Source organism: Grus americana, chromosome 12 (genome assembly GCF_028858705.1).
Source record: "Grus americana isolate bGruAme1 chromosome 12, bGruAme1.mat, whole genome shotgun sequence".
In the NCBI taxonomy this organism is placed as follows: Eukaryota; Metazoa; Chordata; class Aves; order Gruiformes; family Gruidae; genus Grus; species Grus americana.
In genome coordinates, this window is record NC_072863.1 from 17794161 (window position 1) to 17819712 (window position 25552).

Consider the following 25552-nt stretch of genomic DNA (forward strand, 5'->3'; position numbering starts at 1 on the left):
GCTGCTCCCCAGACAGGCGGTCCCCAGCAGTTTTCATTGCGAGAGGTTATTCCTTTGCAGATGCAGGAGTTTGCATTTGTCCTGGTTGAATTTCATGAAGTTTTCTGCAATTTAATTAAAATTCTCCACATTACTCCAAAATATATATTTAAAGATTTGGAATAGTAATTGAAAAATAATTTTTTATTTAATTGTACTAGAAATTTTAGTAGAAGGTACATTAATCTTGAAAATGTTACCAACTCCTCCCCCAGAAGGATGTTAAAAGGTCATCTTTGTGTGAAACAATTTGAAACATTTGGAAATTGTCCAGTTTTACATTTGTCTACAAAATGTTCATGTTTCACCAAATCCCCAAAACAAACCCCCCAAAACCCCCAAGCAGAAGGATGTTGAAATATCACTTTGCAGAAAATCCCCCCAAATCCACCTATTGGACTTCCCTTAGCCAGACACATGCAGTGGTTGGAAGTTGCCTTTCATCCCTCCAAGTACTGCCCTTCATTAAGGAAATGTGCCTTTTCAAATGAGCTGCAGCCAAAACCACCATTTCCAGACACCTCAGATTCCTGGGTTGACTTATGCTTATTTTTTTAAATGACATTTTTAATGAAGAACAGCAGTTTAAATCAACCCTATGTAATAATATATACAACTATGATTCCGGCGTGCTGTGCAGTACTGGGCTTGGGAGAACAGTATGTAAACTATCACCACGTACACTATATAGCATGTACTTTTCAAGCTAACTGGCTTGGTTCTTTACTTATCCATAGCATAAATTACATGAGCTGAAGAAAATATAATCATGCAGGGACATAGCAATACAGAAACTACGTTGTGCACATGCATATGTGCACTTCTACACAGTCAGATGATTTTCTATATCCATTGATTATAATTCAATGAAGCATAGAAATCACATTGCAAGGGGCATTTCTTTACCTCACACAAGGTTCTTTGCATCTCTGTAAAATTTCAGGTCTTTTTTTTATTCAATTTATCTGAGAGTAAAATACAAGACTAAGACAAAGATACTCAAAGTATGAAATTGTTCTGTGATCAGTTAAGGTCCATAATGTAGTGGCTACCAGTCCTTCCACGAAAAAGCAGGCAGGAAAGCATAGTGAGGCTACATCTATATGAAGTCAGTAAACTGAATTTTTTGTTTGTATTCATACAGACTGCTCAATAAATTTTAGAAACAATTTTGTTAATTCCGTTTCAAATGAACGAGGGAATACAGCAAATACGAACATTTGTCTATGTCCACTTTGTGTTGACAAAGATATTGTTTGAAATTTTCTTCAAAGTTTAATTACTCTCTGTAGCTCAGGTACCGCCTATCTGCAATCAAAAGTACTTTGAAGTAATGCAATTAGGTTTAATGCTGTTGGGTCACCAGAGGCATTGTGTTGGCTCTGCAGTACGACCGTACTTTGGCTTATAGTTCCACTGACTGATTCAGAACTTTATTCAAACTGAACTTTAAGTCAGTTAAACTCAACAGAAAACAAAGAAATAGCTTGCTTAGAAAATAAACATTTTATGAGCCTAACTGTCCTTATTGCTGATGTTTTTATTGTCCATTATGTTTTCTTATCTTCTAGTTCTTCCAGGTATTGGTGCTAGAGCATTTTGGGTTTGTTTTATCAAAGTTTTCAATTTAGACATCAAAACCTGTAAGTAGGTCACTGTAAAAACACCTTGTGACCTTGGAAAACAATCTGCTTCATTTGGAAAAGTAGCAAAACTTTAACAGAGCAATGTCCTTTGTGAAAATAATTGCTAATGAATGTATTAATAATGTGGTATGACAAGGATTGATAAGATTCATGTTCACATTGCAGTGTTAAGGTACAAACCTCTTACCATATCACATTTTGCCATAATCCTTAAATAAGTGATCTTGCTTTGGGCTGATGTGAAATGAGTTTAGATTGATGTGAATTTCTGCAGTAAAGCTATTTCTCAGGTAGTGAAACACATACAGTTATCATCTTGGCATTTTTAGGCAACCAAATTCTGTCTGGCTCGTACAAATATTGCCTGTAATGCTCAAGCCTTTTACATTTGATTTTTTTTTCTTAAGGAAATAGGCAATACAAATGAAAAAAGAAAAATGGTATGTGCATACATTACAGAAGAGACAGAGATTTAGACTATTTACTTGAGAGGTGTGTTTTCAAATTTCAGTCAGTTGTGTGTCTAAAGCAATTTGTTTCCTTAGCACATTTCTTGAGGCCATCTCTGTTCATATTAAAAAATGTCCCTGAAATACTTAAATAATAGTTTCGTAGTATTTCCCTGAAAACCAGTCTGCATTTTCAGTACAGTTTTCTTGTTTAGAGATTACTCCATTTCTTGGTTTTATGCTGTACAGATACCCTGAAGATTTCTAATTGAGAGAAATGCCAAAACCCTGAGAATTGGCCCAGGCATTACCAGTGAGGGACTGGAAAAGTCATTTATTCTCATGAAGGAGTCAAGGCCATAGTAACCTCACCAGATGCCAGACGTATGGAAACAAGTCTAAGGATACAATTACTTTTAAGACCCACTGTAAAAGAGATATCTTTTTTTTTATTTTTGCAGAACAAGAAGTGTAAGTATTAGAACTACAGGACTTAACCTAGATTGTAAGCTAAGTAGATGGCTTTGCCTGAAGTCAATCATGGTCATAACCACATCTTTACAATAACAAATTACAAAAGGTTTATAGCACTGCAGTCAAATTGTTGTTTTCTTTAAGAGAAATACTAACAAGAACCTATCTGTAGTAATATCTTTTCTGATAGGTTTTCATTACTCTCAATGTATTTCCAAAGCCTCAGACTTTTGAACTAGTTTTCCTTTAGTTCAGAGAAATTTTTTATATTATTTCATATAGGCTCAGCATCGCCATTAGGCTGCTTCAGTAAATGTGAGATTTTAGGTTGTGGGTCATTCTTTTCTGAACAAAGAGCAAGTGGTATGTGGACTTGCATCCTAAGTTATTGAGTATTGTTGTTGATTACTGAATATTCATTATGATTTTTTCCTAATCAGCCAGAGGGAGTTTGTTACTATTTCATTACTTATAGTAATGGAAGTTACTATAGTTACTTATAATAACTAGAAGCTTTGAATCAAGTTAGGGTCTTGGTAGGTGCTGGACAACTTAAAGTGAGAAACAATCCTTATCCAAAAGGACTTTCAGTCTAAGCCCTGGAATCTGCAAACATTCTGGCACAATGTATAGACTGCTTCTCCTGAAATTGTCCCAAACTATCTGCCACAAGTCTTTGGAGATGTATGATTTGAAAAAAGTAAGTCGCTACTGATCATATGCACAATGGGAAAACCAATGTTTGAGAACATTACTCCAAGTAGCGGACTTTTCTTGAGGACAGCAGGAAGCAGGTTCCCTACATAAAGCCAAGTATCTTGTCTACATTTAAATTCGTTGGATCAATCATGAGGGCACCTAAGTTTCTAATAAAAAGAGAAAAAAGTTAATGGAGTATTTTAATGTTGCACAAGAACCATCTTAAGTCTTGAAAATGATTAGGTGATTTTGGCTACAGCTGCCAAAGAAAATAGCCTGACGTTTCTGTCTGATTTGGTAAATTGTAGTCCAAATACATGAAATTTATAATAGCTAGTGAGAATGCAATCTGAAGAAAGAAAAAGGCCAGTCACTGGCAAACTTATTAATAACTAGTACTACCTGCTTTGCTTTAATATCCCTATGATTTATGAGCAAAGATTAAGAAAGAATTGTAACACAGCCCAAGCTATGCTGAGAGGCATCGCTGGTAGGCATCTCACATCTTCTCTAAGTGCTCAGAGAATGAGTGACTGCTGAATGATTTCTCAATTCCCTTACGCAGCCAGTTAAGTCTATAAATTTCAGAATAAATAACTGTATTGTCATGCAATCTTTCAGCCCAGGTGTTCTTAAGAACCACACCTTATTTAGGTCAAACTTGTGACTTTATTAGTATCGATCCTGTCAGTTGGACGGCAACAGCATCCGTGAGAATCGCAGGGCCCGCGGGCTGCGGCCAGCCGTGTCAGGCCGCCTGGGAGCTCCCCGCCACATTGCACTGCTCTGGGCTTGACAGATTTAAGTCATAACAAGCCGTAATTGCGGGGAGAAGGGGTGAGAGCAAGGAGAGTGCTGGGATTAATATGCTCGAGACCAGAAACCGTCTGGAGAAGACGGTGTGAAATGAAGGGGCTGTTCGAGATGCTGAGGGAAGAGAGGGAGCCGCCGGTCCGGCTAGGCCGGGGCGCGGTGGGAGCTGAGGCACTGAGGGGATGGAGAGGCAAAGGAGCTGAGGCGCGGGGCTGAGGCGGCTGAGGAGCAGGGCTGAGGCGAGGAGTGCCGGCGTTGGGCGCTGCCGCTCTGCACTTCCCGGCCGCTGCCACTACAGGCCGCTCTCGGCCGGCGGGAGCCGGCCTGCCGCACCCCCCCCCCTCCACACCGCCAGGGGGCGCTGCTCTCTTCTGGCCGCCGAGGCGCGGAGAGGGGCCGGGGAGGCTGCTGGGAGCCGCCATTTTCTCGGCGTGCGGTGGCCACTGAGCGGTTCCCGCAGCCGGTACTGGTAAGGAGGGGGACGTGGCGCGGTGAGCTGTCAGGCGGCCGAGGTCGTGGCTGTGGGTACTCCGGGGCAGAGGGCGGGACGGGGTCCCCGGCTGCCCACTCTGGCGGCTCTCGCCGCCCCGGGCACCTCGGCGGGGCTCCCCGCGCTGGGCGGGGGGCTCGGTCCCTCCGCGCTGCCCGGGACCCTCCCGCCCCTTACGCAGATGGTGCCGGGGGTCCCGAGGGTTGGCGGGGTCGCCGCTGTCCCTGGCCTCTCCCAGGCGGCGGTGGTGCCGGTGGCGGCGGCCGCCAGCCGGAGGAGGCGTTGCCATGGGAACGGGGGCGCGCCCCCTCCGCCGCGAGCTGCCGGCGCTGCCGGGCCGGGCCGGGCCGAGCCTGCCCCGCCGGGTCACCCTGTACCGGAGCCGGCAGCCCCTCCGGGTGGGTCTGCCGTCGTCCTGCGAGGCCGGGTGGCTGCAACCTCGCCCGGAGGTACCGCCGGCCGCCCAGTATCTGCTCCGCCTGGGCTTCCCGTGGGCTCCTGGCGAGACGGGCCCAGCCGGGAGCGCTGATCTGCATGGGGCTGCGCTGGCGGCAATACCGCGGTCCAGCTGGGGTTTTCTTAAGGTATCTCCGTTGTTCTACAGTAGTAGAGGTACTTCCAAAAAGGCCCCCAGAAATTCGGTATTAGTGTGGGCGTTCTCAGTTAAGACCTTACAAGAAGCTGCCATACCAAAAATTTATCTTACTGTTGAAAAGTCTGGCTCTGTAGTGCCTGATAAACCTTCGGAGATTTTGCAGTCAGATAACATCTGTTGATCTGGGGTTATTTTTTGATGTGTAAGAGCGCCCTTGATAAGGCAGCTTGTCATGCTGAACCACAGCTTTTCCTGGGACTACATTTTGAGTGAGTTAATAGCATGGATAAAACATGAAGTCAGAAGGCTGCCAGCTTGAAAGTCCACAAGCGACTTTCCTCTGAGTAGAACATTCAATGTTGGGTTCTCTTTACATAAGTACAAGGAAAAATTGCTATGCCAATATGCACTTTTGTGATTGTCTTTGGTACTTTTGACATATATGAATATTGTCTTGTCTCCCCTTGCCTGCTCTTTTTTCTTTTTTTTTTTTTTTTTTTAAATAGACCCATCACTGTCTGGAATGTTCTTTCTGCATCTTGTTAATAAAAATGCATATTTTTCTTTCAGTTTTTCTACAGTAAGAATTCAGTAGTTATTAAGAATTATGCAGGAAGAAGTTCACTCATTTTTTTTCAGCTATAATTCAAACTTCAGTTCAAGCAGTTTTCTTTTGCATAACAGCTATGTATTTATGCTGCTATATTTCTCTTTAACAGTTCAGTGTATTTCTGTACTGTTGTCTATCTGATACTCCTATCTTCCTGATAGAAGCCCTATAAATAGGTAAAAGAACTATTTTTAGTCTTGGTAGTTTCTGTCATTTTAACTGTTACTAATCTGTATCTGCTAAAAAGTATAACTTTGTTTTTGAAACTGCTTCTAGATATTTTTGCAGAACTGCTTTCATTATCCCTTCATTGCTACAATCTGACATTGTGATTTCAGTACTTCATATAGCTAAGCAGGAAGACTTTGTTTCTTAAACGAACACTTAGAAACTACAAGATCTTTCCTTGGAAGGAGAAGCAACCAACTGGGGGGAAAAAAATCACTTTTTTGTCCAATATTTTTTTATTCTAATACCTCAACAAAGAACAGTAGGATATACAATAACTTAATCTACTCTTTGTTTATTGCTAAACAAATTTCCATGTAACAGAGAAGACAAAGGTGAAGTATTCTAAGAAAGAAGGTTTTAATGTGATGGGTTTGTTGATTAAGCGTTTATTTGGATATTTTTCATTTTCCTTAGTGCTTCAATTTGCTATCTGCTTGATGGCTTTGCAATTTTCTTTGAAGCCCTTTAAAGAACACCCAACTACTACTTTCTGTAGAAAACTTGGCATCTACAGCATTGGCCAAAAAGGGCAAAGGAACAAGTTAATGATTGTTCCGTACCTCCTCTGACCTTGCCCTTTGTAACTAGAAGCAAAAGTAAAAAATTCTGATGATGGTTGTGGTTTGGCTGTGGTTTTCTTTTGACTGCTCCCACTGATAAGAGGCAGACTTGCGTTTGTTATCAGAACAGTAAGAAAATATGTGTTCATATCTCAGTTTTTGAAGTATGAAGATGGATTTAATTTCAGGCCTCTGTGTACCTGTGATAGTGCTTTTACGTCTGGTACCATCCTCCCAGGGTGGGTGAGACAGCTGCAGAGCTGCAGGCAGCTGAAGAGTTTCAGAAAATCCAATTTACAATCAGATCCAGAATTTCCTAGGAGAGAGAAGAGAAGGCTGGATCATTGGATCTTATTCCATCTGCTGTTACAGTCTTTCTCCTTTCTGCTGTCCTCTAGTTTTTAATTCCAGGATGTTGTTTTGTTGTCTTTGGATCTTCTGGAGTCTTCCCAATCTTATGTCCCTTGCTGGTTTCAGTAAACATCTGAATTTCAGACTTTCCCTGACCTCGGACTCTTCCAACTTTAGAATATATTTTAATTTGGATTTCTTGGCCAAAGCATACAATTTTAAAATGTGGGGGGGGTTTAATCATAGTTTTGGAGTTGTGCCTTCGTAAACTATGCTGAAGGTTATGTGAAAAGGAAAATTTTTAACCTTGTCTTTTCTGCCAACAGGAATGTAAATATGGAATTTGTTCTAAAGATTGGTGGAAAATAGAGATGAAACTAGTATCTGCTTTGATTAATCTATTACTAAACTTGGACTGATTGGATACTAGTTTCTTAAGGACAAAACTATTTGCAATTTTTTGTTTTAGGAGTTAACAGTGTATAGTGCTGCTTTTTATTTTTCATAGCACATGATCTGTCTTGCAGAGTTCTAGTCCAAAATATCCTGAACATAATGATTGAGAGTCAGGCTCCAGAAATAGCAAGAATTTTGAACATGAGAAAAAGTAGCAGTGCATGAAGGTTGAAAAAAAGTAGCTGTGCATGAAGGTTGAAAGTATGTTAAGACTGAAGAAGGCATGCTGCAAAACTTGAATGTCACTCCTATCAGAAAATGTAATATGAAGCTGCACATATCTTACAGTTCGTGTCCTTCTCCTATGTTTTGGAGAGTTTCTTATTAAATAGAAAGGCAAGCAGAGTGTTTTCAACAGGTGCAACTTTCATGTTTCACTTTTGGTACAATATTATAATTAGAATTAATCCCCAAGTCATCCCAATTTCCTGAACAAACTTAAAATACAGAGGATAATTCAAGAGAGATTTCCAAGTTTACAGGATGAGTTTTGTGTGTATACATGTACATATATATGTGCGTGTATTTATGTAACTATATATATATACAAATCTGTATATATACAAAACATTCATGCTAGTGATATCAGAAAGTATCATGATGCTGCTTCTGCATCAGGCTGTGTTAAATGAATGTGACTAATGAACTAAGCGGTGCTGGTGTGGTCGGGAGTATGAGCTGCGTGGAAGTGAACACCCTCACCAGTGGGTGAGGCAGGAGGTGACAGGTGCTCTGTATTTACGTGGTTTTACAACTTCTTTCTTTAGCTACAGTAACATGATTAGTACCACAGCAAAACTGCTGAACCTTCTGGATTCTAAAGTCCTGTATCCCATATCTCCTTGATGAAAAATGCCCTCTTTTTCCATCTTTTTCTACAATTATAAGTTTAAATGATTTGTAAAAGGATGTCACACTAAAAGCTGGAGCACAGCTCATACTCAGGAAAGGAGATGCATCCCAGGGCACTGCAGGTTTTGCTAGGCATTTTTTACTATTGGCTATTCTACTTAATATACCCCCAGTGACTGGGGAATCTTTTGTTTCTTAACCAAAAGAGCAGTAACTCAACTTGTAGAGGTTACATTTCTATAATGATACACTTAAATTTATAATCACAGATTTAAACTTTTTTCATTTAGCTCATCTGCTTCATAGTTGACAAAAGTAGCTTGTCATTTCTACTTTTAGGAGAGTAGGAACTGCATAGCTTGCATAGCCCCCAAAACGTTTTGGTAGGCTTTCATGGATGAAAGTATGCTTCAAATTGTATGAAGTACAACTTCCAAGCTGTTTCCTATTAGAGGAAAATGTTCTGGAAGTTTAGCCTCAATTTCTTCAGGAAGAACTTGAAGCTAAATCAAATTCCTGTTAATAATACAGGAATTAATTAATTAAATGTCCTAATGTTAAAACATAAAAATGATATAAAATGTAGATTTTATATCACTTGAATTGTATGTCTAAAATGTGTGTAATGTAAAAATGAAGAATCTTTTGAAAAATTGATTTTTCCAGTTCCCTCTATATGGTAGTGTTGCAGTACTGAATTTGAAATGTATTTTCACAGTGAGTTGTGTTAAGAAGCCTTTAAGATGGGGAACAGTAGAATAATTAAGCAAATTAAGATACTGGTAGAGGATATGGAAACAGGATGGAAAAACTAATAGGCTGATTTTCCAAAGTGTCGGGGGTGGGGGGTGGGGGGGGGAGGAGCCAGAAATGTAAAAATTACTCAATTATTCTTTCCCTGTGATTTGACTGAAAGAATACTTACAGAATCTCAATAAGCTTAAATGGTACAATTCAAGTGACCTTGTAATTAAAAATTCATAGCTAAATCATACACAGACTTCTGTATGATTTACAGGAGTACACTGCCTTTCATGAAAAATATTTCATTATATTCCTGCTTATGCCATGAATAAAACATTGATCTTACTGGAACTGCCACAGAAATTTGAGACCGTCATGATTGTTCTTTTTTTATTGTTTTGTTTTGGTGGGGGGTTATTTGAAGTCTCTTCCTCTTGGTGTTGGCACTCCTGTTCTCTACTTTTACCTTTATTCCCTCTTTCCATCTCTTCCTGAGTATGCTTGAGGTTTGGGTTTGGTAGGATTTTTTCTTTGTTTGATTTTGAGGATTTTTTTGGTGGGGTTTTTTTGGGTTTGTGTCATCCTGTCCCCGCCCTATTTTTAGGTACTGTCATCTGTAGGCAATTCATTTCAGTGACAGCAGCTGTCAGAACTAAACCTTTGCTTTAGATAGGTTTTCCTGTGTCCAAATTAAATATGCCAACATCTTTCACACTTTGCTTTGTACTAAACACTTAGCAAGGTGTGGTGGAGCTAAAATGTTTTTCTCCAGACCCCTGGCCCTTCCTTACTTTGAATAACAGTGATTTATACATTCATTAATGGCTCTGATTGATTATGTCTTATGTTTGACTTTTGACATCTCTGTAGGACCATGTACTCAGGCTGCAGCATGCCAGTGTTTTCTATATCAGCTGGTATTTACTCCTTCCTTCTCATATGTACAGCTGAAGTTCTTCTGAAGACATTTATCTTGCAAGTTCACAAAACCAATTTTTTTTTCTCTGCCCTTGGCAGATGCAAATTTGTCCCACTCTTATGTACTGAGCACACTGCCGTGAATCCATTCTTCTTGTTTATTGCTCTATTCCATACCCATATGACTTCTTCATGAAGAAAAATACACTATGAAAATCATACTCAAATGGTATGTTTCTATCAGCCTGTTTATTTCTAAGATGGAGAGTGTGTAAAAGTCTTTGTGATGGGACTCAAGAATTAGGAGGATCTGATAGCCTACTATAACCCTGAGCAGCTGACTGACTTCCTGTGATGATAAACCCTGATGGGAAGTTAAGCAGGACCTGTTTGAAAAACAGACAAATGAAGCTGAGCTGATGAATTTATGTAAGCTTTGGTGCTGAATCAAAAAGGTGTTGTGTAGATAGATACCCTCTTTATAAAGTAAAAAAAAAATTTTTTTAAATGCCTATTGATACTTAGATGTAAGTATGCTAAAATTTGTAAACACTGTTTAAATAAATTCTACATTTCTTGTGGTTTTAATCTTTATAAGTATGCTTTCAGTTAGCAGCATGCACCTTCCTTGATCTAATTGGAGCTGAGCAGGCACAAAGTGAAGTTCAGTGAAGTGACATATGCATAATCTGTGTGTCAGCTGGTACAGTATGTTCTGTTTGATATTTACTTGGTGCACTACTCTCACATTTCAAAATTCAGTCAACAGTAAACACTAACATTGCTCTCATAGTCAGCATGTCAAGTAGTAGAAGCTCCATGTTTATGTACCCTTCGGTCAGGACCACGAGGCTGTGCAAGTAGGTTTCTGACTTGGAGGTTACTGCCATGTTCGTCATGCGGAAGAATTAAAAATAACTCCTTATAATGCCAATCTGGTTTAGGATTAAGGATGGAAATAATCATGTCTAATAAAATTTACTTGAAAGAGAAAAGTGAGTTCTGTACTTTTCCTTTGAAGCATTTCAGATCTAGGTAATACAACGATACCGTATTTTTGCATAAAATCATACCTGTTAATATTTTTAAAGCTGAAATGAACATGTTTGGCTTGCAAAACCACAGTGTACAATTTTGCATTTTGAATAAGTTAACATTTTTGCTATAAATTCTTATCTTTATTTTTTTCTTCTGAAACATAATCAATAGGCTATATAAATTAGTACTTTAGATTGCAAGTGGGAGGTGTCTTGTGACAAATACCTTGAGATGTTTAAAAGCAGGATTAAACTTGGCTCAGCTTCTGGAAGTCTTTCAGGCTAAAACAGGTTTTGTTTGCTCACTACATATATAAGAAGATATTTAATGCTTCAATAATAGTTAAAAAAAATTCCTGGGTTTTATAAGTGAAGATGAACTTTAAGATTTCTGGACCTTCTACTTTTAATTCATGTGATTAATTAAATCTATGCAGAAGGGCTTAATTAACTTCCGTATGCATAAAGTATACTCTCTGAACTTGGGTTTGCTGCTGGTATGTATTGTAAAGTCTTATGTACTCTACTTAGCTGCTTTTTATGGATTTATGTTTCTTTGCCATAAACCATTCAAAAATTTACCTTCAGTTATTTTTCTTCTGCAATTAATGTTTGAATGCTGTTACGGTGCAAGATATTGTTCTAAATCATTACTCCAGTTAGTTGGAGTATGGCAACTGTTAAAATGGCTGCATAGAAGTACTATTCCTAAGCTAGTTTTAATTTTACACTTTGAACAGTTGCTTTTAAGAGTTGTTTGAAATAGAAGTAATTAAACTTGATGTTGCATTTAAAGTAGTACTAATGTTGTATTTAAAGCAGTACTTACATGGGTGAAGAGTTTGCCTCAATGCTTAATAAATACACTAATTTTTTTTTTCTCTTAGATAAAATTATACTGAAATGTAAACCAAATATGTTTAGAGGGGCTTTTGTAAGGAAAGGGCTTCGTAATGCAGATGGAGCATTGTTACAGCTAGCAGATACCTGCGAGGGATTTGTCCTGCTTCTGTCATTGCAGTGTTTAGATGTGGTTTTGAGAGGCTTCTAGAATGATGGTTGAATCTTTCTGCTCTGAAAGATCAAGTTTAAATAATGTGGTTGATATAATTTGAAATCGATCTGTGGCAATTGGACCTTCTGTCAGTCTTTACTGCTCTCTTGGTATGTGCTTTTCACGCTGTTTTGGTTGTGAGGATCAAGATAGATTGCTTACCTCCAGAGAATCCAGATGTGGCAGATATTTTGATTATTGCCATGTTGAGGACATAATTTTTTTTTTTAATCACCGTGTTAACAGCAGGAGTATTGATGTATTCATAGCACCGTAGAAAAAACTGTTTGAAAGAATAAAGGTGCTAATTTCAGTGTTCTGATGAATGCATTATGGTATAGGGGTTTTTACTTTTATCCTAATGCTTATTTCCAATTATATTTTCCCTCAATTGTTAGAACTTCCAGTACAGTACATAGAGATTTTTTTTTTTTTTCTGCTTCAGATACTGCTGTTTGATCTGGCTGAAAAGCACTATCCTGTGATTTCCATTGCAGTTGGGGGTGGTACAGATACTGAATTTTAAGTAGTTCTGTTAGTTTATTTTTGCCTAGCATTCACAGTTAATTAAAGGTAATCAATAAAACTGAGAACATATCGGTTAATTGAATAGCACCTCCATCCTGATTTCTAGTATTTCAGTTTAGTCTTTGATCCTCTTCCTTCCCTCTTTGTGTCTTTGCTCAAGTGTTTCCTTCTCAGTTCCTTAGTGTCGTTAAAACACACACACGTCTTTCCAGGAAACACCAAGAGGATCAACAGAGTTAGTGGAGTAAAACTAGTACAAACTGACTTAAGTAGTAGTTTAAAACTCAGGCTGTTATTTCCGTTAAGAAAGTCTGTCATATATGAGATGTACCACCTACATGGTATTTTGAGTTCTGCAGCCGGTATTTTTAAAGGTGAGAAGTAATTTTGGGAGAAGAGGAGAAAACGCACAATTAAACATTATATGTTTATAGGCACTCTGAAAACAAAGCCTGATTTAAAAGAAGTGGTGTCTTTGGAATGAAATTATCTAAAAAGTAGGTGTTTGCCAATTGCGTGAAATAAATATTTTCAGAATTTTCAGCTTATTTACAAAAAAAAAAAAAGTTAAGAGGTTTCTTAATTTTTCTGATGTTGGAGGGGGAGAGTTTTAGTGAAAAAGTCTGAAAAAGGACTGCAAGACCCAGTCTTGCTCATGCAGTGTAAGTATGATTTGAAAATCATCCCTCTCAGAGGGCACTGGAGAATCTGGGCCTTAGTTAAGATACAGTACTTGTTCAAATTGCTTTGGTAAAATGTCATCTTTAGCTTATGAAAAATAATGACTTACTGTAAGCAGTGCATTCATGTTATAATGAAGGTGGCTTTATATAAATATAGATATGTATGCACCTGGTATATATTAATCTATTTTTATTCTTTATGTGTATGATACTGCTGTATCAGACTTTTTTCTTTTTAAGAATGGCAGATTTTAAGATGAGTTCTGATAACGGAGCAGTTAAGTGGTGGTTAGAACGTGCAGGTAGTTTACAAGAAGTGGGGGCATAATTAATTCTGTCTCTTAACTGGTTTTTAATTTCATATATCATAGTCATCATTGTAACTTGTGGTCACCTCTTATGCATAGGGAACAAAAAAGCACAAACCAAGGGTGATCTTTGTGTCTCTGGTAAATTCTTGAGATCTGTCAGGCTTGAACCTTGGTCTGTCTTTATCCCCAATTTCACTAAGGACAGGGAAGGCAAATTACAGAGAATGGCCGAGTGGATCGTCTCTGATTTGCCGCAGTTGTTTTTGTATGCAACAGATCAAAGAGGGATGTAGAAGCTCTATTCTGATTTTAAAGTAAATATAAACAAAAAAAAGTTAATATGTAAAAGTTTAAATAGGATGAGTTGTTTTTTCACTGTTTCTGTACTAATTTCGATATAAATAAAAGAGAAATTAAGATATACTGTTATCGATATATTGAAAGCATATGCGTTTGTTTTGTTTTTTCAGTGGATGTTTAGAAAAGGAGTCTCTGAAGGATGTGAGGTAGGCTTTGTTTACCTTCTTGAAGAAAGTGTTTTAGGCATGCAGATAAGAAAATTAGTATACAGGTGACAGTATTTGAGTAATACAAATTATTTTATGAATGCAGTGTAGTAGTAAGGATGATAGACCCATAAGGTCACTTGCGATCTTTAAATAAACAGTCCTAGAGGATTTAAAATAAGATTTTTAAAAGGAAATAAACATGACCTTTTAAACTTTTGTTGTAAAAATTGATTGTTTTCAATATACATGTGTATATTAAAAAATATGTGCATTGTGACAGCTTTCATATTACCACATGTAATCGCTGATTGTTTTGGGGGTTTTTTTGCCCTTCAAAGCCAAAACAAGCATATAGGTCAGATTTGTAGGTCAGTCAATGTAATTTATTCAGAAGATATTTTTGAATTTGCTAAGCTAAAACAGAAAACCACAGTATAATTTCTAGTGTCATTACATTAGTCACGACCTGACTTACAGAAAGAATTAAAGCTGGTGCTCAGAAGTAGTCTTACATCCATGGATTACATGAAGCAAGCGTGCTTGGTCTCTAACGTCATATTTTCTCAACCTGCTTATAAGTTAATTGTCTTTGTCATCTTGGCAAAGGATGCAGTCATCCTGCAATGCATAGTCATTTTAATTTTGCCCTCCCCCTTCTGAACTTTATAAAAGGTTTTGTCCTTCCTGTAGAAGTTAAATCTGGTATTATATAAGCAATTATTATAATTGTAACATCTGCATTGATGTTACAGAAAGTATAATCAATATTAATGCAGGTGTTGAGGAAGCTAAGTTTTTGCCTGATGGCATACCTTATAAAGGTGAGGACTGGATATAGATACGTTTCAGGGCTCATATAGAAAATGGAAGAGGACACTTGTTCAAATAAATACATATTCTGTTCTTCCTTGTATGCATTTCTTTTTGTAAATTGCTGAATTATTATTGCTTTGTGTTAAGAAGTCCATTTGGGCAGTCTCATAATAATTTAATTTACCGCTTAATAAAGGAGTTTGAGATGTCTGTCAGCAGTAGCCTGTGTTTTAACCCAAGAGTTTCTAAATCAATACTATCACTGCACTTGTCAGGACAAGAGATGAATTTTTTACTGTGCTCTGACTTCATCCGTCTTGGGATGAAGGTGATGACTGTGTCAGTTTGTGGTTCTTGCACAGGAACTGTGAGAACAGAGTTGCTTGCTTTCATCCTCGTCAAAGAAGGGGCTCACCTGAGTGGTCTTAGCAGCCTTCTGGCGCAGGAAGGTGCGGGGCAGGGCTAGCAGTCGGTACTCACCCTGGAAAAGCGTAGGCAGGAATAGGAATGTGGGACAGGTGGTAAGGAGAATGGCATTCCTTCGGGGACAAAAAGCTGAGATGATGGCAGAGGCACAGGAGCTTGGGATAGAGAGTGTAGGCAGGGCATGGGAAAGTGGAAGCAGCGTGCTGGGCATGAACGCTAGAGCTGGGTAGGCAGACACACTGATCTTACAAGCAGAGCACAGTACTTCGGTAAAATGCCCCAGTGAAGCATCTAATAGTTTATTTCACAAGGTATTTTGCTAAGAAGAAAACTGAGATGTATGTCTTTACAATATAACACAAGTCCAAAGGCTTTTTTCTTTTTAATGATGGTTTTACCAGTTGATACCCATCTGTAATTGGCATGGTGGTCATGGCCTTAGTTTGGGGAAAAATAAAGATAGTTGTGTTTCAGACCTGGGTTGTAAAATCTTGCAAATGTGGTCTGGCTTAGATCGGTATTTTAAATTCAGTAACTTTGTATTTCAGGCTTGGAAGCCTTTTGGCAGGGTTTTGCCCAGAGCTTTTGTTAAGTATTTTGTTGATTTCATTCTTGCAATGTTTGTTTGTTAAGAAGTAGAACATACTTTTAAAGCTATAAATGTGCAAACCTGTGTGTTTTCCAGGTAAATTTTTATTGGTTTGTAAAATTTCATGATCTTCCTGCCTTTCCTTGTGGATTTGTTTTGGTTTTTTTTAAATAATATTCTGGTGTTTGCCTCTGCATAGCAGGGGTGGCAGGGAAGGAAGAAGCATTATTTTAATACATAAAGATGGCTAGTTTCATTTAGCCAGTTTTCAGGTTTGCATATGCATGTGATCTATTCTTCTGTCTGTGAAATTAAAACTTTTATTCTTTGTTTAGGAAATCTGAAAGGAGAGCCATCCTTATGAAGAGATGATGTGTAATGTCCCAGGTAACTTGGAAGCTTGTGCCACTCCAGACACTGACCAGGACTGGGCACAGGAGCACTACCGACTAGGAACTTTTGTTGAATTTCCACTTGACTGTCCGGTTTCGGCATCAGCACTAGCACGAGCTGGCTTTGTTTATACTGGAGAAGGTGACAAAGTGAAGTGCTTCAGTTGCCATAGGACTATTGAAGGATGGGCACCTGGGGATTCTGCAGTTGAGAGACACAAAAACCTTTCTCCAAATTGCAAATTTATCACTGAATCTACTTTTCTGGAAAATAACGTACACCCTCTCACCCAGAACTACCAGCATAGAACTGAAAACGGTTCCAGCAATTCAACCCTCCCGTGTACTCTGGCTGACCCATCTGATCTGGAGGCAGATTACCTTTTGAGAACTAGACAGGTTGTGGATATGTCAGATAATTTGTATCCTAAAAACCCTGCCATGTGCAGCGAAGAGACAAGATTAAAGTCTTTTCACAACTGGCCCCTCAACAGCCAGCTGACACCGCAAGAATTAGCTAATGCTGGATTCTATTATACAGGTGTTGGTGATGAAGTGGCATGCTTTTGTTGTGGTGGAAAACTAAAAAAGTGGGAACCCAGTGACAGAGCTTGGTCAGAACATAAGAGGCATTTTCCCAAATGCCTTTTTGTCCTGGGCCGGGATGTTGGAAATATTCCAAGTGAATCTATTCCGGCTGAGTTTGGGACAAGTGGTGGTCTGAACAATGCGCAGTATCCAAGGAATCCATCGATGGCAAAATATGGAAGACGTTTACAAACATTTTTCACTTGGATATATCCTGTTGACAAGGAGCAACTTGCTGAAGCTGGGTTCTATAGCATAGGTAAGCCAGACCTTAAAATGGCTAATATCTTTACAAAGAAATTTTATATGAGTGTCTTGTTATGAAAAAATAAGCATTTTGTTATTCTAATATGGAATGATTTGCCAGAATTTCTTTACTCTGTAAATTACTTTTCGTAGTTATTGTGTAAAATGATATACATTATATCAAGTATATTTAATAGCAAAGTATAAACTGGGTCATAAATTCATTTTTAGCAGTAAAACATTAAAGTGTGTTTTCCTTGCCTACTAAAACCCTCATGATACATCTCTCACAATGACAATGAATGATGTTAATAATGTTTTTTAAAATGAAGTGCTGTCCTCCAGATATCTACCTTAGGTCTAAGGAGTGGGCTCATGTCCCGTACAGAAGCCTGTGAACAAGATGATCCAGGTTGTGTGCCATTTTGTTTAGTTAACACGTGTTTGCATTGTCACAGCGTTTGGACACCCAAAACTATGGCAAATGCCATTACTACCTACTGTAAAAGCTTCATGGAGACAGGGACTCTAGTGGAAGAGCTTTTACTGTTAGACATGTTGTGTGTGACTTGGATAAGACTCTGTTTGTGCATTGGTTTCCCAATTAGATTGAATCGCACAGTGCTGTTAAAGCTCTTTGAAATTCTTCGCCGAGAGATGCTGTACGAGTGCAAAGTGTTGCTATTATTAGGTCACAAAGAAAAGGGGATTATCCAGGATAATTTCTTGCTCTCATCTTAATTGGTTTCTTTCTTAGTAGCTCTTGGAAGAACTTTTTAATCTGATCCCATTTGTTTTACTCGTGGCCATAAATAAAACCTTTGATATATCCTTGTATGGGTGATATATGGGCAATATTTGTACCCAGTAGAACTGTTTTTATTGATTTATTTTTGGATTCCTAAAAGTACCTAGCTTCTCACAGCCAAAGTGAGGCCTGCAGTGTGTAGGTGTACTAAAGGGGCACTGGCTTATCAGATGTGATGGCTGTTCAAGTGACTTCTATGAAGAGTGTTTCCTGTGGCTTGAGAATGATTTAGCTCTGTAGGAAATATCTATCCATGCCTCCTCTCATTTCCATAAACACAATATCTAAGCAGTTTCTGGCGCAGTCTTTGATTACAGTAGGCATAGTGCTAGAACAGACAGAATGCAATTTCTCCTAACATCTCCTCAGTTGGTTATACTCCTGTATAGAGCCCATTAATCTTAATGGTGAAATGGAGGACCAAAAAGGCACATAAAGATCCTTAATGCTTTGTGGTAGACTACTTCATGGCTTGTTTACCAGTGAATTGAGCTATTTGATAATAGATTATTTTTAGCTTTTGTTTTTTATCTGTATAATTACTTGCTAAAATAAAATTCAGGAATATTTCATGTGACTTATTCTTTAAGCTCAGGTTTCTCCTGAACATTTGTTTCAAATTGTATGTATTGTGTCCTCCTTTAAAACCAAGTTCTTTTTAGTTACAATTGCTAATCAATAAAATAAATGGGGTTTTTTTCTTAATAATGTCACTTTTTTGTTATGCCTACTAGAAGTATGTAACTTTATTCTTGTGTGTTTCCTCAGGTAATGGTGATCATGTTGTGTGTTTCCACTGTGGTGGAGGATTGCAACAATGGAAGAAAAACGAAGACCCGTGGGATCAACATGCCAAATGGTTTCCTGGGTAAGGTATTTTTACTGGTTTCTTGTCGCATGTCTGAGTCTTATTTACAGTATACTACATTTTAATGACAGAGCATACTAATAAAGGTTTCAGAATGTTGCCTATGGCTTAACGTGCCTTAGATTTATGAAAATAACTTTTTTGTTGCCCTTCTCCATTTCCTTGTCCTTCATTTTTGTCACGTAGGCACCCAAGGATCATCAGTTATCTTCCATGGTTTATATTTTTTCTTTTCAAGAACTAGAAAAGATTTTAAGGAATTTTTTGCTCCTTGTTGTTGTTGTTCCATCTGTTCTACCTTCTGTAGTCCTGTATAATCATCAACATATGCTTTAATGTTATATTGGAGGCCTCAAATTAACCTAATGTCGTCTTTGAGAGGTAGGAGGGTGGGAAAAAGAACTAAATCTCAAGAGGCTGAGGGCACAACTAACTCATTAGAGGTGATCAGGCTGAAAGATTGCCCTGAAATTGCACCTTCTGAATAACTTTTAAGTCAGTGTTGTTTGTGTGTCAGCTTGTTTGTAGGAATTATTAAAGGGAAGAGAAAACTTCTGTGTCTGGACTTAACCGATGTCTCAGCTAGCAGAATTGTGAATACATATCTGATTTTTTTCCCCCTCATTATTCAAGTGCTGCATTCCAATTGTTATTTTACTAGCTTCATACATACCAAAGTTAGTCATTTTTGTATCCTGACATAAGTTACAAAAATTCTGTCATGGTGCAAACAAGCCTGCAGTGGTATTGAATTCAAAACATACTTCCGCAGAATTTTAAAGGATTGAGGATTCCAGACCCAGAAGTAGTTTTCAGAAAGATTGCCAATTTTGTCTAAAATCCGTCTTGAGGATAGGAAGAATAGTACATGACTCATTGTTTCTTACAGGTGGATAAAAGCTGTCCAAAGACTGACTTACTCGTATAACATTGATAAAATCAATGTCTTTTCTGTGTTCACTGCCAAATTTGTCCTCCGTGGCGGAAGGCTCTCTGGAAGCTGGAAGTTGGTATTTATGTATTAGCTGATCCTTTTTTCAATAGTGGTACAGGCAACTTTTAATTATTAGTCTCTGCCACTTGAAAGAGATGCCATTCCAAGTCCTTGGCTTGGTGCAGTGAATGGTTAAGACAGATTTACTTGCTGCGTTTCACTCCTGTTTTTATATGGGTATGATTTTGGTTTAGTTTGCTTAAATTATGTCAGAATTGATTGCTTCCTCTCAGATCCCAAACAGTTTTTGTTAATAGAATAGTTTGTTAATAGAAAATAGTGAAAGAAAGCACATAAGGCACCTATCTGAGCAGGACTGCTTTTCTTTGATTGCAAAAGTCTAAAAGAACCAACATTTTAACCTTTTGTTTGGTTTTCATTGGAGTCTTTACTTTTGTAAACCTGTGGCATCAGCTGTCATGGCCAACAAGTCTTAGGTTTCTGTTTCAACAGAAATGTGAACAAGATAAGGATCGCTGAAGTGATTAAGATGTTTTTAGAAATATTCAAATGACATTACTGATGTTGACTAAACATTTAGAGGTTTCAAAATGCAAGCATTCTGTATGATGTGGGAAATATAATGAAGCTTTCCAAAGTTATGTAGTCAATTTGTTTGCTGCTTATGCAGTTTTATTATAACTAAATATTTTTATTTATAGGTGCGGATTTGTGAGAAAGGAAAAGGGGCTAGAATTTATAAATAATGTTCACTTAAGAGATGGATGTAGGGATTCAACAGTAAGTGTCTTGCTTATCAAATATTTTGTTAATATAGAAAATAGTCTTAACATAATTTTCATATGAAGTTACTCTTCTAATTATCTGCATATCATTTAGTCCTCCTGCTTCTTTCATTGGCAGAAAGTGAATGACATCAAAGTATGTTTTGGTTCTGTCACTTAGGATTTATAGATCTCACAGTTCTCCTTAGTTGGGTTATGGATCACAGGTAGGGTACCCTGTATATGTTGTGTTTGGTACTGAACAAGTGTTGGGTTTTTTATAGCCTGGGAGCCTGAGGTTTATAATGAATAATTTCCTTATTCAAGTGTAGTAGATAATTTTTCTTTTCTTGTTGGTAGAGTATTGTTAAACTTGTATGCAGTCACTAAAAAAGTAAAACCAAAAAAACCGTGTTATTGTAGAATTATTTGATAGACTTAAGAATCATGTAAATATGATTATAGCAAAGATGTGTTAAAATGAAAATTTGAAACAATATGAAAGACTTAACAAAACAGTGATCCCTTTGGAGTTGTTCAGAGCAGATTTAATAGTTTTAGTCAATAAAATAATTGAGGTCAGATAGCTATTTTCTGTCTTGTAACTCTAGAGATTTCTTTCTACCTTCTTCATAATTGTAATTTTGTCTGTTTATATTTCACTTTTAGACAGAAGCTGCTGAAGGAACAGTACTTCCTAAAGGTATCTGCTTAAAAAAACCCAAACACCATAAGAACCAACTCCCCTGTTTTGGAATATCCATATTTGCATGTATAGTAAAGGAAATAGTTAATTTTAAACATAACCCTGGTATATTTTTAAATAAAGCATGACAGACAAATTGTTGGCTGATATTTTTTTATTGCTTCATTGCTTCTAAACAACAGCAGAATGCATTTTATTTCTCTTAGGGGAAATCTAATCATGCTTAGATAAATATTGTAATGTAAAGATTGTAAACCATGAAAGAAGTACATATAGGACGTGGTCTTATTTTTATAGCTAGTAAGTATGCATTGAGTATTGAATTAGTAGTGCTGTGGAATGAATGTTAAAGAATACTGAAATGAAACAATCGTTGATTTTCATGAGGCAGGAAGAGTGGGTCTGTTAAACAGCAAGGAATAGGAAGCTGAGAAAGCTTAAATAGCTTGTTATGTCTTCCAGTATTACACATTCCTGCAATGTTTTTCACAGATACCAAGCAATAAAAAAGACAAGACAGCTAAAGGGGTAGTAGGAAGACAGTCAAGCAGCTTCAACACAGGGAATGATAGCAGTTGTTAATAAAAGTAGTTACACAAAACCTATTTTAGAAATCTCTCACACATTGCTCATTTATGAAAGTGGAAATTAGGTTAAAAAATTTTGCTCTTTGAACAATCTTGTTAAGTAAAGAAGATTTCCCAAAGTAGTGTTGTATGTTATCATGGATAGGCTTACTTGCTTGCTGATTGTGCTGTGTTTTGGTTTTGTAAATTCAAATTATTTATTGGTTTCTCTCAACATACGTATGATTTTTTTTTCTTCCCTCAACTGAATTGGAATTCATGCAATGTTACCAAATACTCATGTATCTATTGTGCCTTGGAATTTTGGATTAATTTCAGTTAATGTTCAGTTATGGAATTTGTGATGTTAATTATAGAAGACATTTTATTTAAGAAGTTGAAGTAGTTGATTTGAATAGCAAATCTAGGAGAGTTTCTATATTGTAAATAGATGAAGGGAGACTGGGAAAGCTAGGATGGGAGACATCGCAAATCTGCAGTTTTGGGTGTTTTGACAATGCAGGTTTTTACAACTAGCAAAATACTCAAATCAGAAATATAGTTCCTATGGCTAAATAGTTGCAAAGGTGTCTTAGAATACTGTAGTGAATACTGTCTGGTAATCAGATTAATCCTTGTTAAATTGTTGTTTCTTTGTTTTTAATTTCTTGTTTTAGATGATCTCTTACAGAATCCTCTGGTACAAAGTGCCATAGACATGGGTTTCAGTTTGTCTGAGATTAGGAACACCATGGAAAAGAAATTGCAGATGTCTGGAGAAAGTCACACATCTGTTGAGGATCTGGTAGCAGACTTAAGTACTCAAAAAGAAAATAGAAGGGAAGAAGAACCAAATGAAATCCCAGTTGAGCAAGATCAGCTTATTCGATTACAAAACCTCTGTGTGTACTTTCATATTGGCTCTTTGGTCTGTGAAATGTATCTTACTGTTTTCTGTTTATTCTACCCTCTGATCCAAGTCTTACTTAAGGTGAAGTTACAATATTGTAACTTACAATTCAAGAGACTTATTTTTGGACATCAAAAAGCTGAACAAAGAGGGTGTTAAAAATATTTGAGAGTAGCAGCATTTATAAATATCATATATAAAATAAGTAGTATTAAAACCTCAGAAGTGTATAATACTGAAATACTCATGCTTCTGGGAGAGGTTATACATGCTAACTAAAAAGCCGAAATTATTGTGATAACAACATTTAAAAAAAAAAAGAATAACTATAGATGAAAATGAAATGGACACAGCAACATATTGTCAAATATTCAGTATACTCAAAATGAAAAATCTTTGTGGGGATTATTTATTTTTCAGTATAAAATTTTGCATGGCATAGTAGCATTTTCCTTCTTGGCCAAACAACAAAGTGTACTTCTAGATGGTGCTGCTTTTCAATTATTTGTGTTCCAGCTATGCTGGGACATGCCAGTTATTCTCAGAAAGCCATTGTGGTATGCTCTGCAAATACACCAAATCCAAGATTTCTAACTCAGGAGACTTGTATTTTAAGACAAGCATATGGGTGAATTCATAGGGAGGGAAAAGACCATCTGGTTGGCATGATAGGCAGAGATCTTACCAGCCCAGACTTTTTAATAAGACTTTTAAGGGATATTATGGGGTAAAAAGAACTTAAAATGAAGATGAACATTATTTTTGTGGTTGGCTTTGCAGAGCTTTCCCCAAGTGGCAGGGGAAGGCTTTCGAAGTTTGCATTTTGAAATGGGGCATACTGGAATAACAAAGAGCTCATGTACAATGCAAAATTGATCCTGTATTAGAAAATTTTAAGCTTTTGAAATATGGGCATTTTGAAAATGGGGGGCAGGGAAGGAAATCACATCCTCATACTTTTCAGTGGGGGGACACTCTGGGGGGAAAAAAAAATCCAAATTACTTCAGCAGTATCAATGAGCCTTTCTTTTACCTTCTGTACAAGTTTTGGGACAGTTGTCAATGGGAAGTCTGTGAAAAGAATGGTTTGTGATTGAAATACGCATATCCTAAATTCTATAGATATTTCAAGCTCTTGCAAATATAAATAGCTGAATTCCCTGCTTGCATTGGCCTGGGACATGTAATGAGATGAGACAGGAAAAAAGTAAAGAGGATTCCATGCTGTAGCTTGGTTTCCTCTAGTAATTTTTTTCTTTTTTAAAGGTGTGACCTCTAAATCATATGAAGAAAACCTTGTCCTTGTGTGTAAAGAAAAAAAACCCCAGAGATTCAATGGTATTAAGTATGTTAACTTCTTTTTTTGTGTGTTTATTTTCCTCAGATCTTAGTACTGAAGAGAAGTTAAGACGCTTGCAGGAAGAAAAGCTTTGTAAAATCTGTATGGCTAAAGACATATCAGTCGTCCTCATTCCCTGTGGTCACCTAGTTGCCTGTAAGGAATGTGCTCAAGGACTTAATGAATGCCCTCTGTGTCGTACAAATATTGTGAAAAGACAGGAAATTTTTATGTATTAGTGAAATATATAGTGTGTGAATGCAAATGTTTCCTGCTTTATTGCTTTATGTGTAATGTAATGTAAAAAAATGTAGTTAATTCCAGGATGTAATCATATGGCAGTATTTAGATTTCTCTGCTGTCAAACTCTATGTACATTTTAACATTTTAAAAATTACTTTCCTTAAGTGAATTTTTGGTATGTAAAAACCAATATCGAAAGGCAAATATTTATATTCTGTAACTTCATAGACCTGATTTGGCAAAGCTTTATTTATGTGATCATTCCTTTGCTTCACTTTGGAAGTGAAGGTTATGCAAATAGAGTTGTATAAAAATTTAGGGCCTATATAAAATTTGTAAATAGGTAAATTAATTTAAAAATGTATTATATACATGTATATTATATCTGAGATTTTAGCTTCTCCAAAATATTACGTAAGATTGAAAATGTCTTATTTCTGGGACCTTGGATGTGACATAATTCAGAGAATATGTGTAAACCTGCTGCTGAAAGATTTCACCTTAGGTTTGCTACTGCTACTTTGTAAGTTGGTCTGTTTTGAAACATAAATCATCTCGCTCCAGGTTTTTTTTTCTGGTTAGGATGTATAAATTGTCTTCAGTAAACTGGTTTTAGCCATCCATTTTTCACAAAAATCCCTCTGTATGTGAAATGTACATTAATTTCGTAAGAGAACTCAACAGAAATTAAGGAGATTTTATGTACCTTGTGCCCTTTATGAAAGGAGCGGTCTCATTTTAAAATTGCCCCCCTATAGAAAAAGGTGCTCATTGTTTGATTTTCTTTTCTTGTGTTTTTTGAACAGTTAGCATTATCCTAAGTAATTTTTCTGCTAATACATTGCAGTGCTTCTGTTTGTCTATTTTTTCATAAGAGAAGATGAAACTCTCTCCATGAAAACGCTTGCTTTTATTTTTTATAATTCACCAGTAATGTTAGAAATCTTTAATTTTTGTTCTTGTCAGTTTGAGGCATTTAAATTCAAAAGTTAAGAACTATTCTAGTGAGATTCACCTTAAAATACTTAAACTATTTCTTACTGGACTGATCCTCTGTTCTCCAATTAAAAATGCATCACAGCTTTGTATTTAAGTATAGCTTACGTATTTAAGTATAGGTTTACGATCACTCTACTTAATTATGTGACTTCCTTATTTTGCAGAGCTACTCATGTGTTCTGTGTATATATTTTTATCTTTGAGTCCTACACACTAATAGATTTAGAATATACAGAATATAGTTTTTCACATGATAAAAGTTTTCAATCCAATAAACAGAAATGTAATGTC

The 25552-nt window shown here is 37.0% G+C and overlaps 1 protein-coding gene across 10 annotated transcripts; it reads left to right on the plus strand.

Annotated features, from left to right (window-relative positions):
- Positions 1–4473: 4473 nt before the first annotated feature.
- Positions 4474–25552, plus strand: XIAP (X-linked inhibitor of apoptosis). Of its 10 annotated transcripts, none has more exons than XM_054839971.1 (9): positions 4481–4589; positions 16213–16264; positions 16811–17116; positions 18680–18779; positions 19669–19785; positions 20436–20514; positions 21168–21201; positions 22448–22672; positions 24065–25552. In XM_054839971.1, exons 2-9 carry the CDS (start codon positions 16246–16248, stop codon positions 24256–24258), a joined length of 1074 nt encoding a protein of 357 aa, XP_054695946.1. In that variant the 5' UTR covers positions 4481–4589; positions 16213–16245; the 3' UTR covers positions 24259–25552. The 10 variants fall into 10 exon arrangements, with proteins under 10 accessions (XP_054695945.1, XP_054695944.1, XP_054695946.1 ...); XM_054839972.1 differs by lacking the exon at positions 4481–4589 and adding an exon at positions 5047–5194; XM_054839969.1 differs by having other exon boundaries at positions 4475–4589; positions 16213–17116; positions 22448–22698; positions 24065–24239.

Bases quoted from the DNA above. Each gene is read 5' to 3' on its own strand.
- XIAP (XM_054839962.1), top strand. From the start codon at position 16,246: ATGATGTGTAATGTCCCAGGTAACTTGGAAGCTTGTGCCACTCCAGAC. The intron at 17,117-18,679 runs GTAAGCCAGACC...GTGTTTCCTCAG, and splicing joins AGCTGGGTTCTATAGCATAG to GTAATGGTGATCATGTTGTG. The intron at 21,202-22,447 runs GTATCTGCTTAA...TTCTTGTTTTAG, and splicing joins AGGAACAGTACTTCCTAAAG to ATGATCTCTTACAGAATCCT.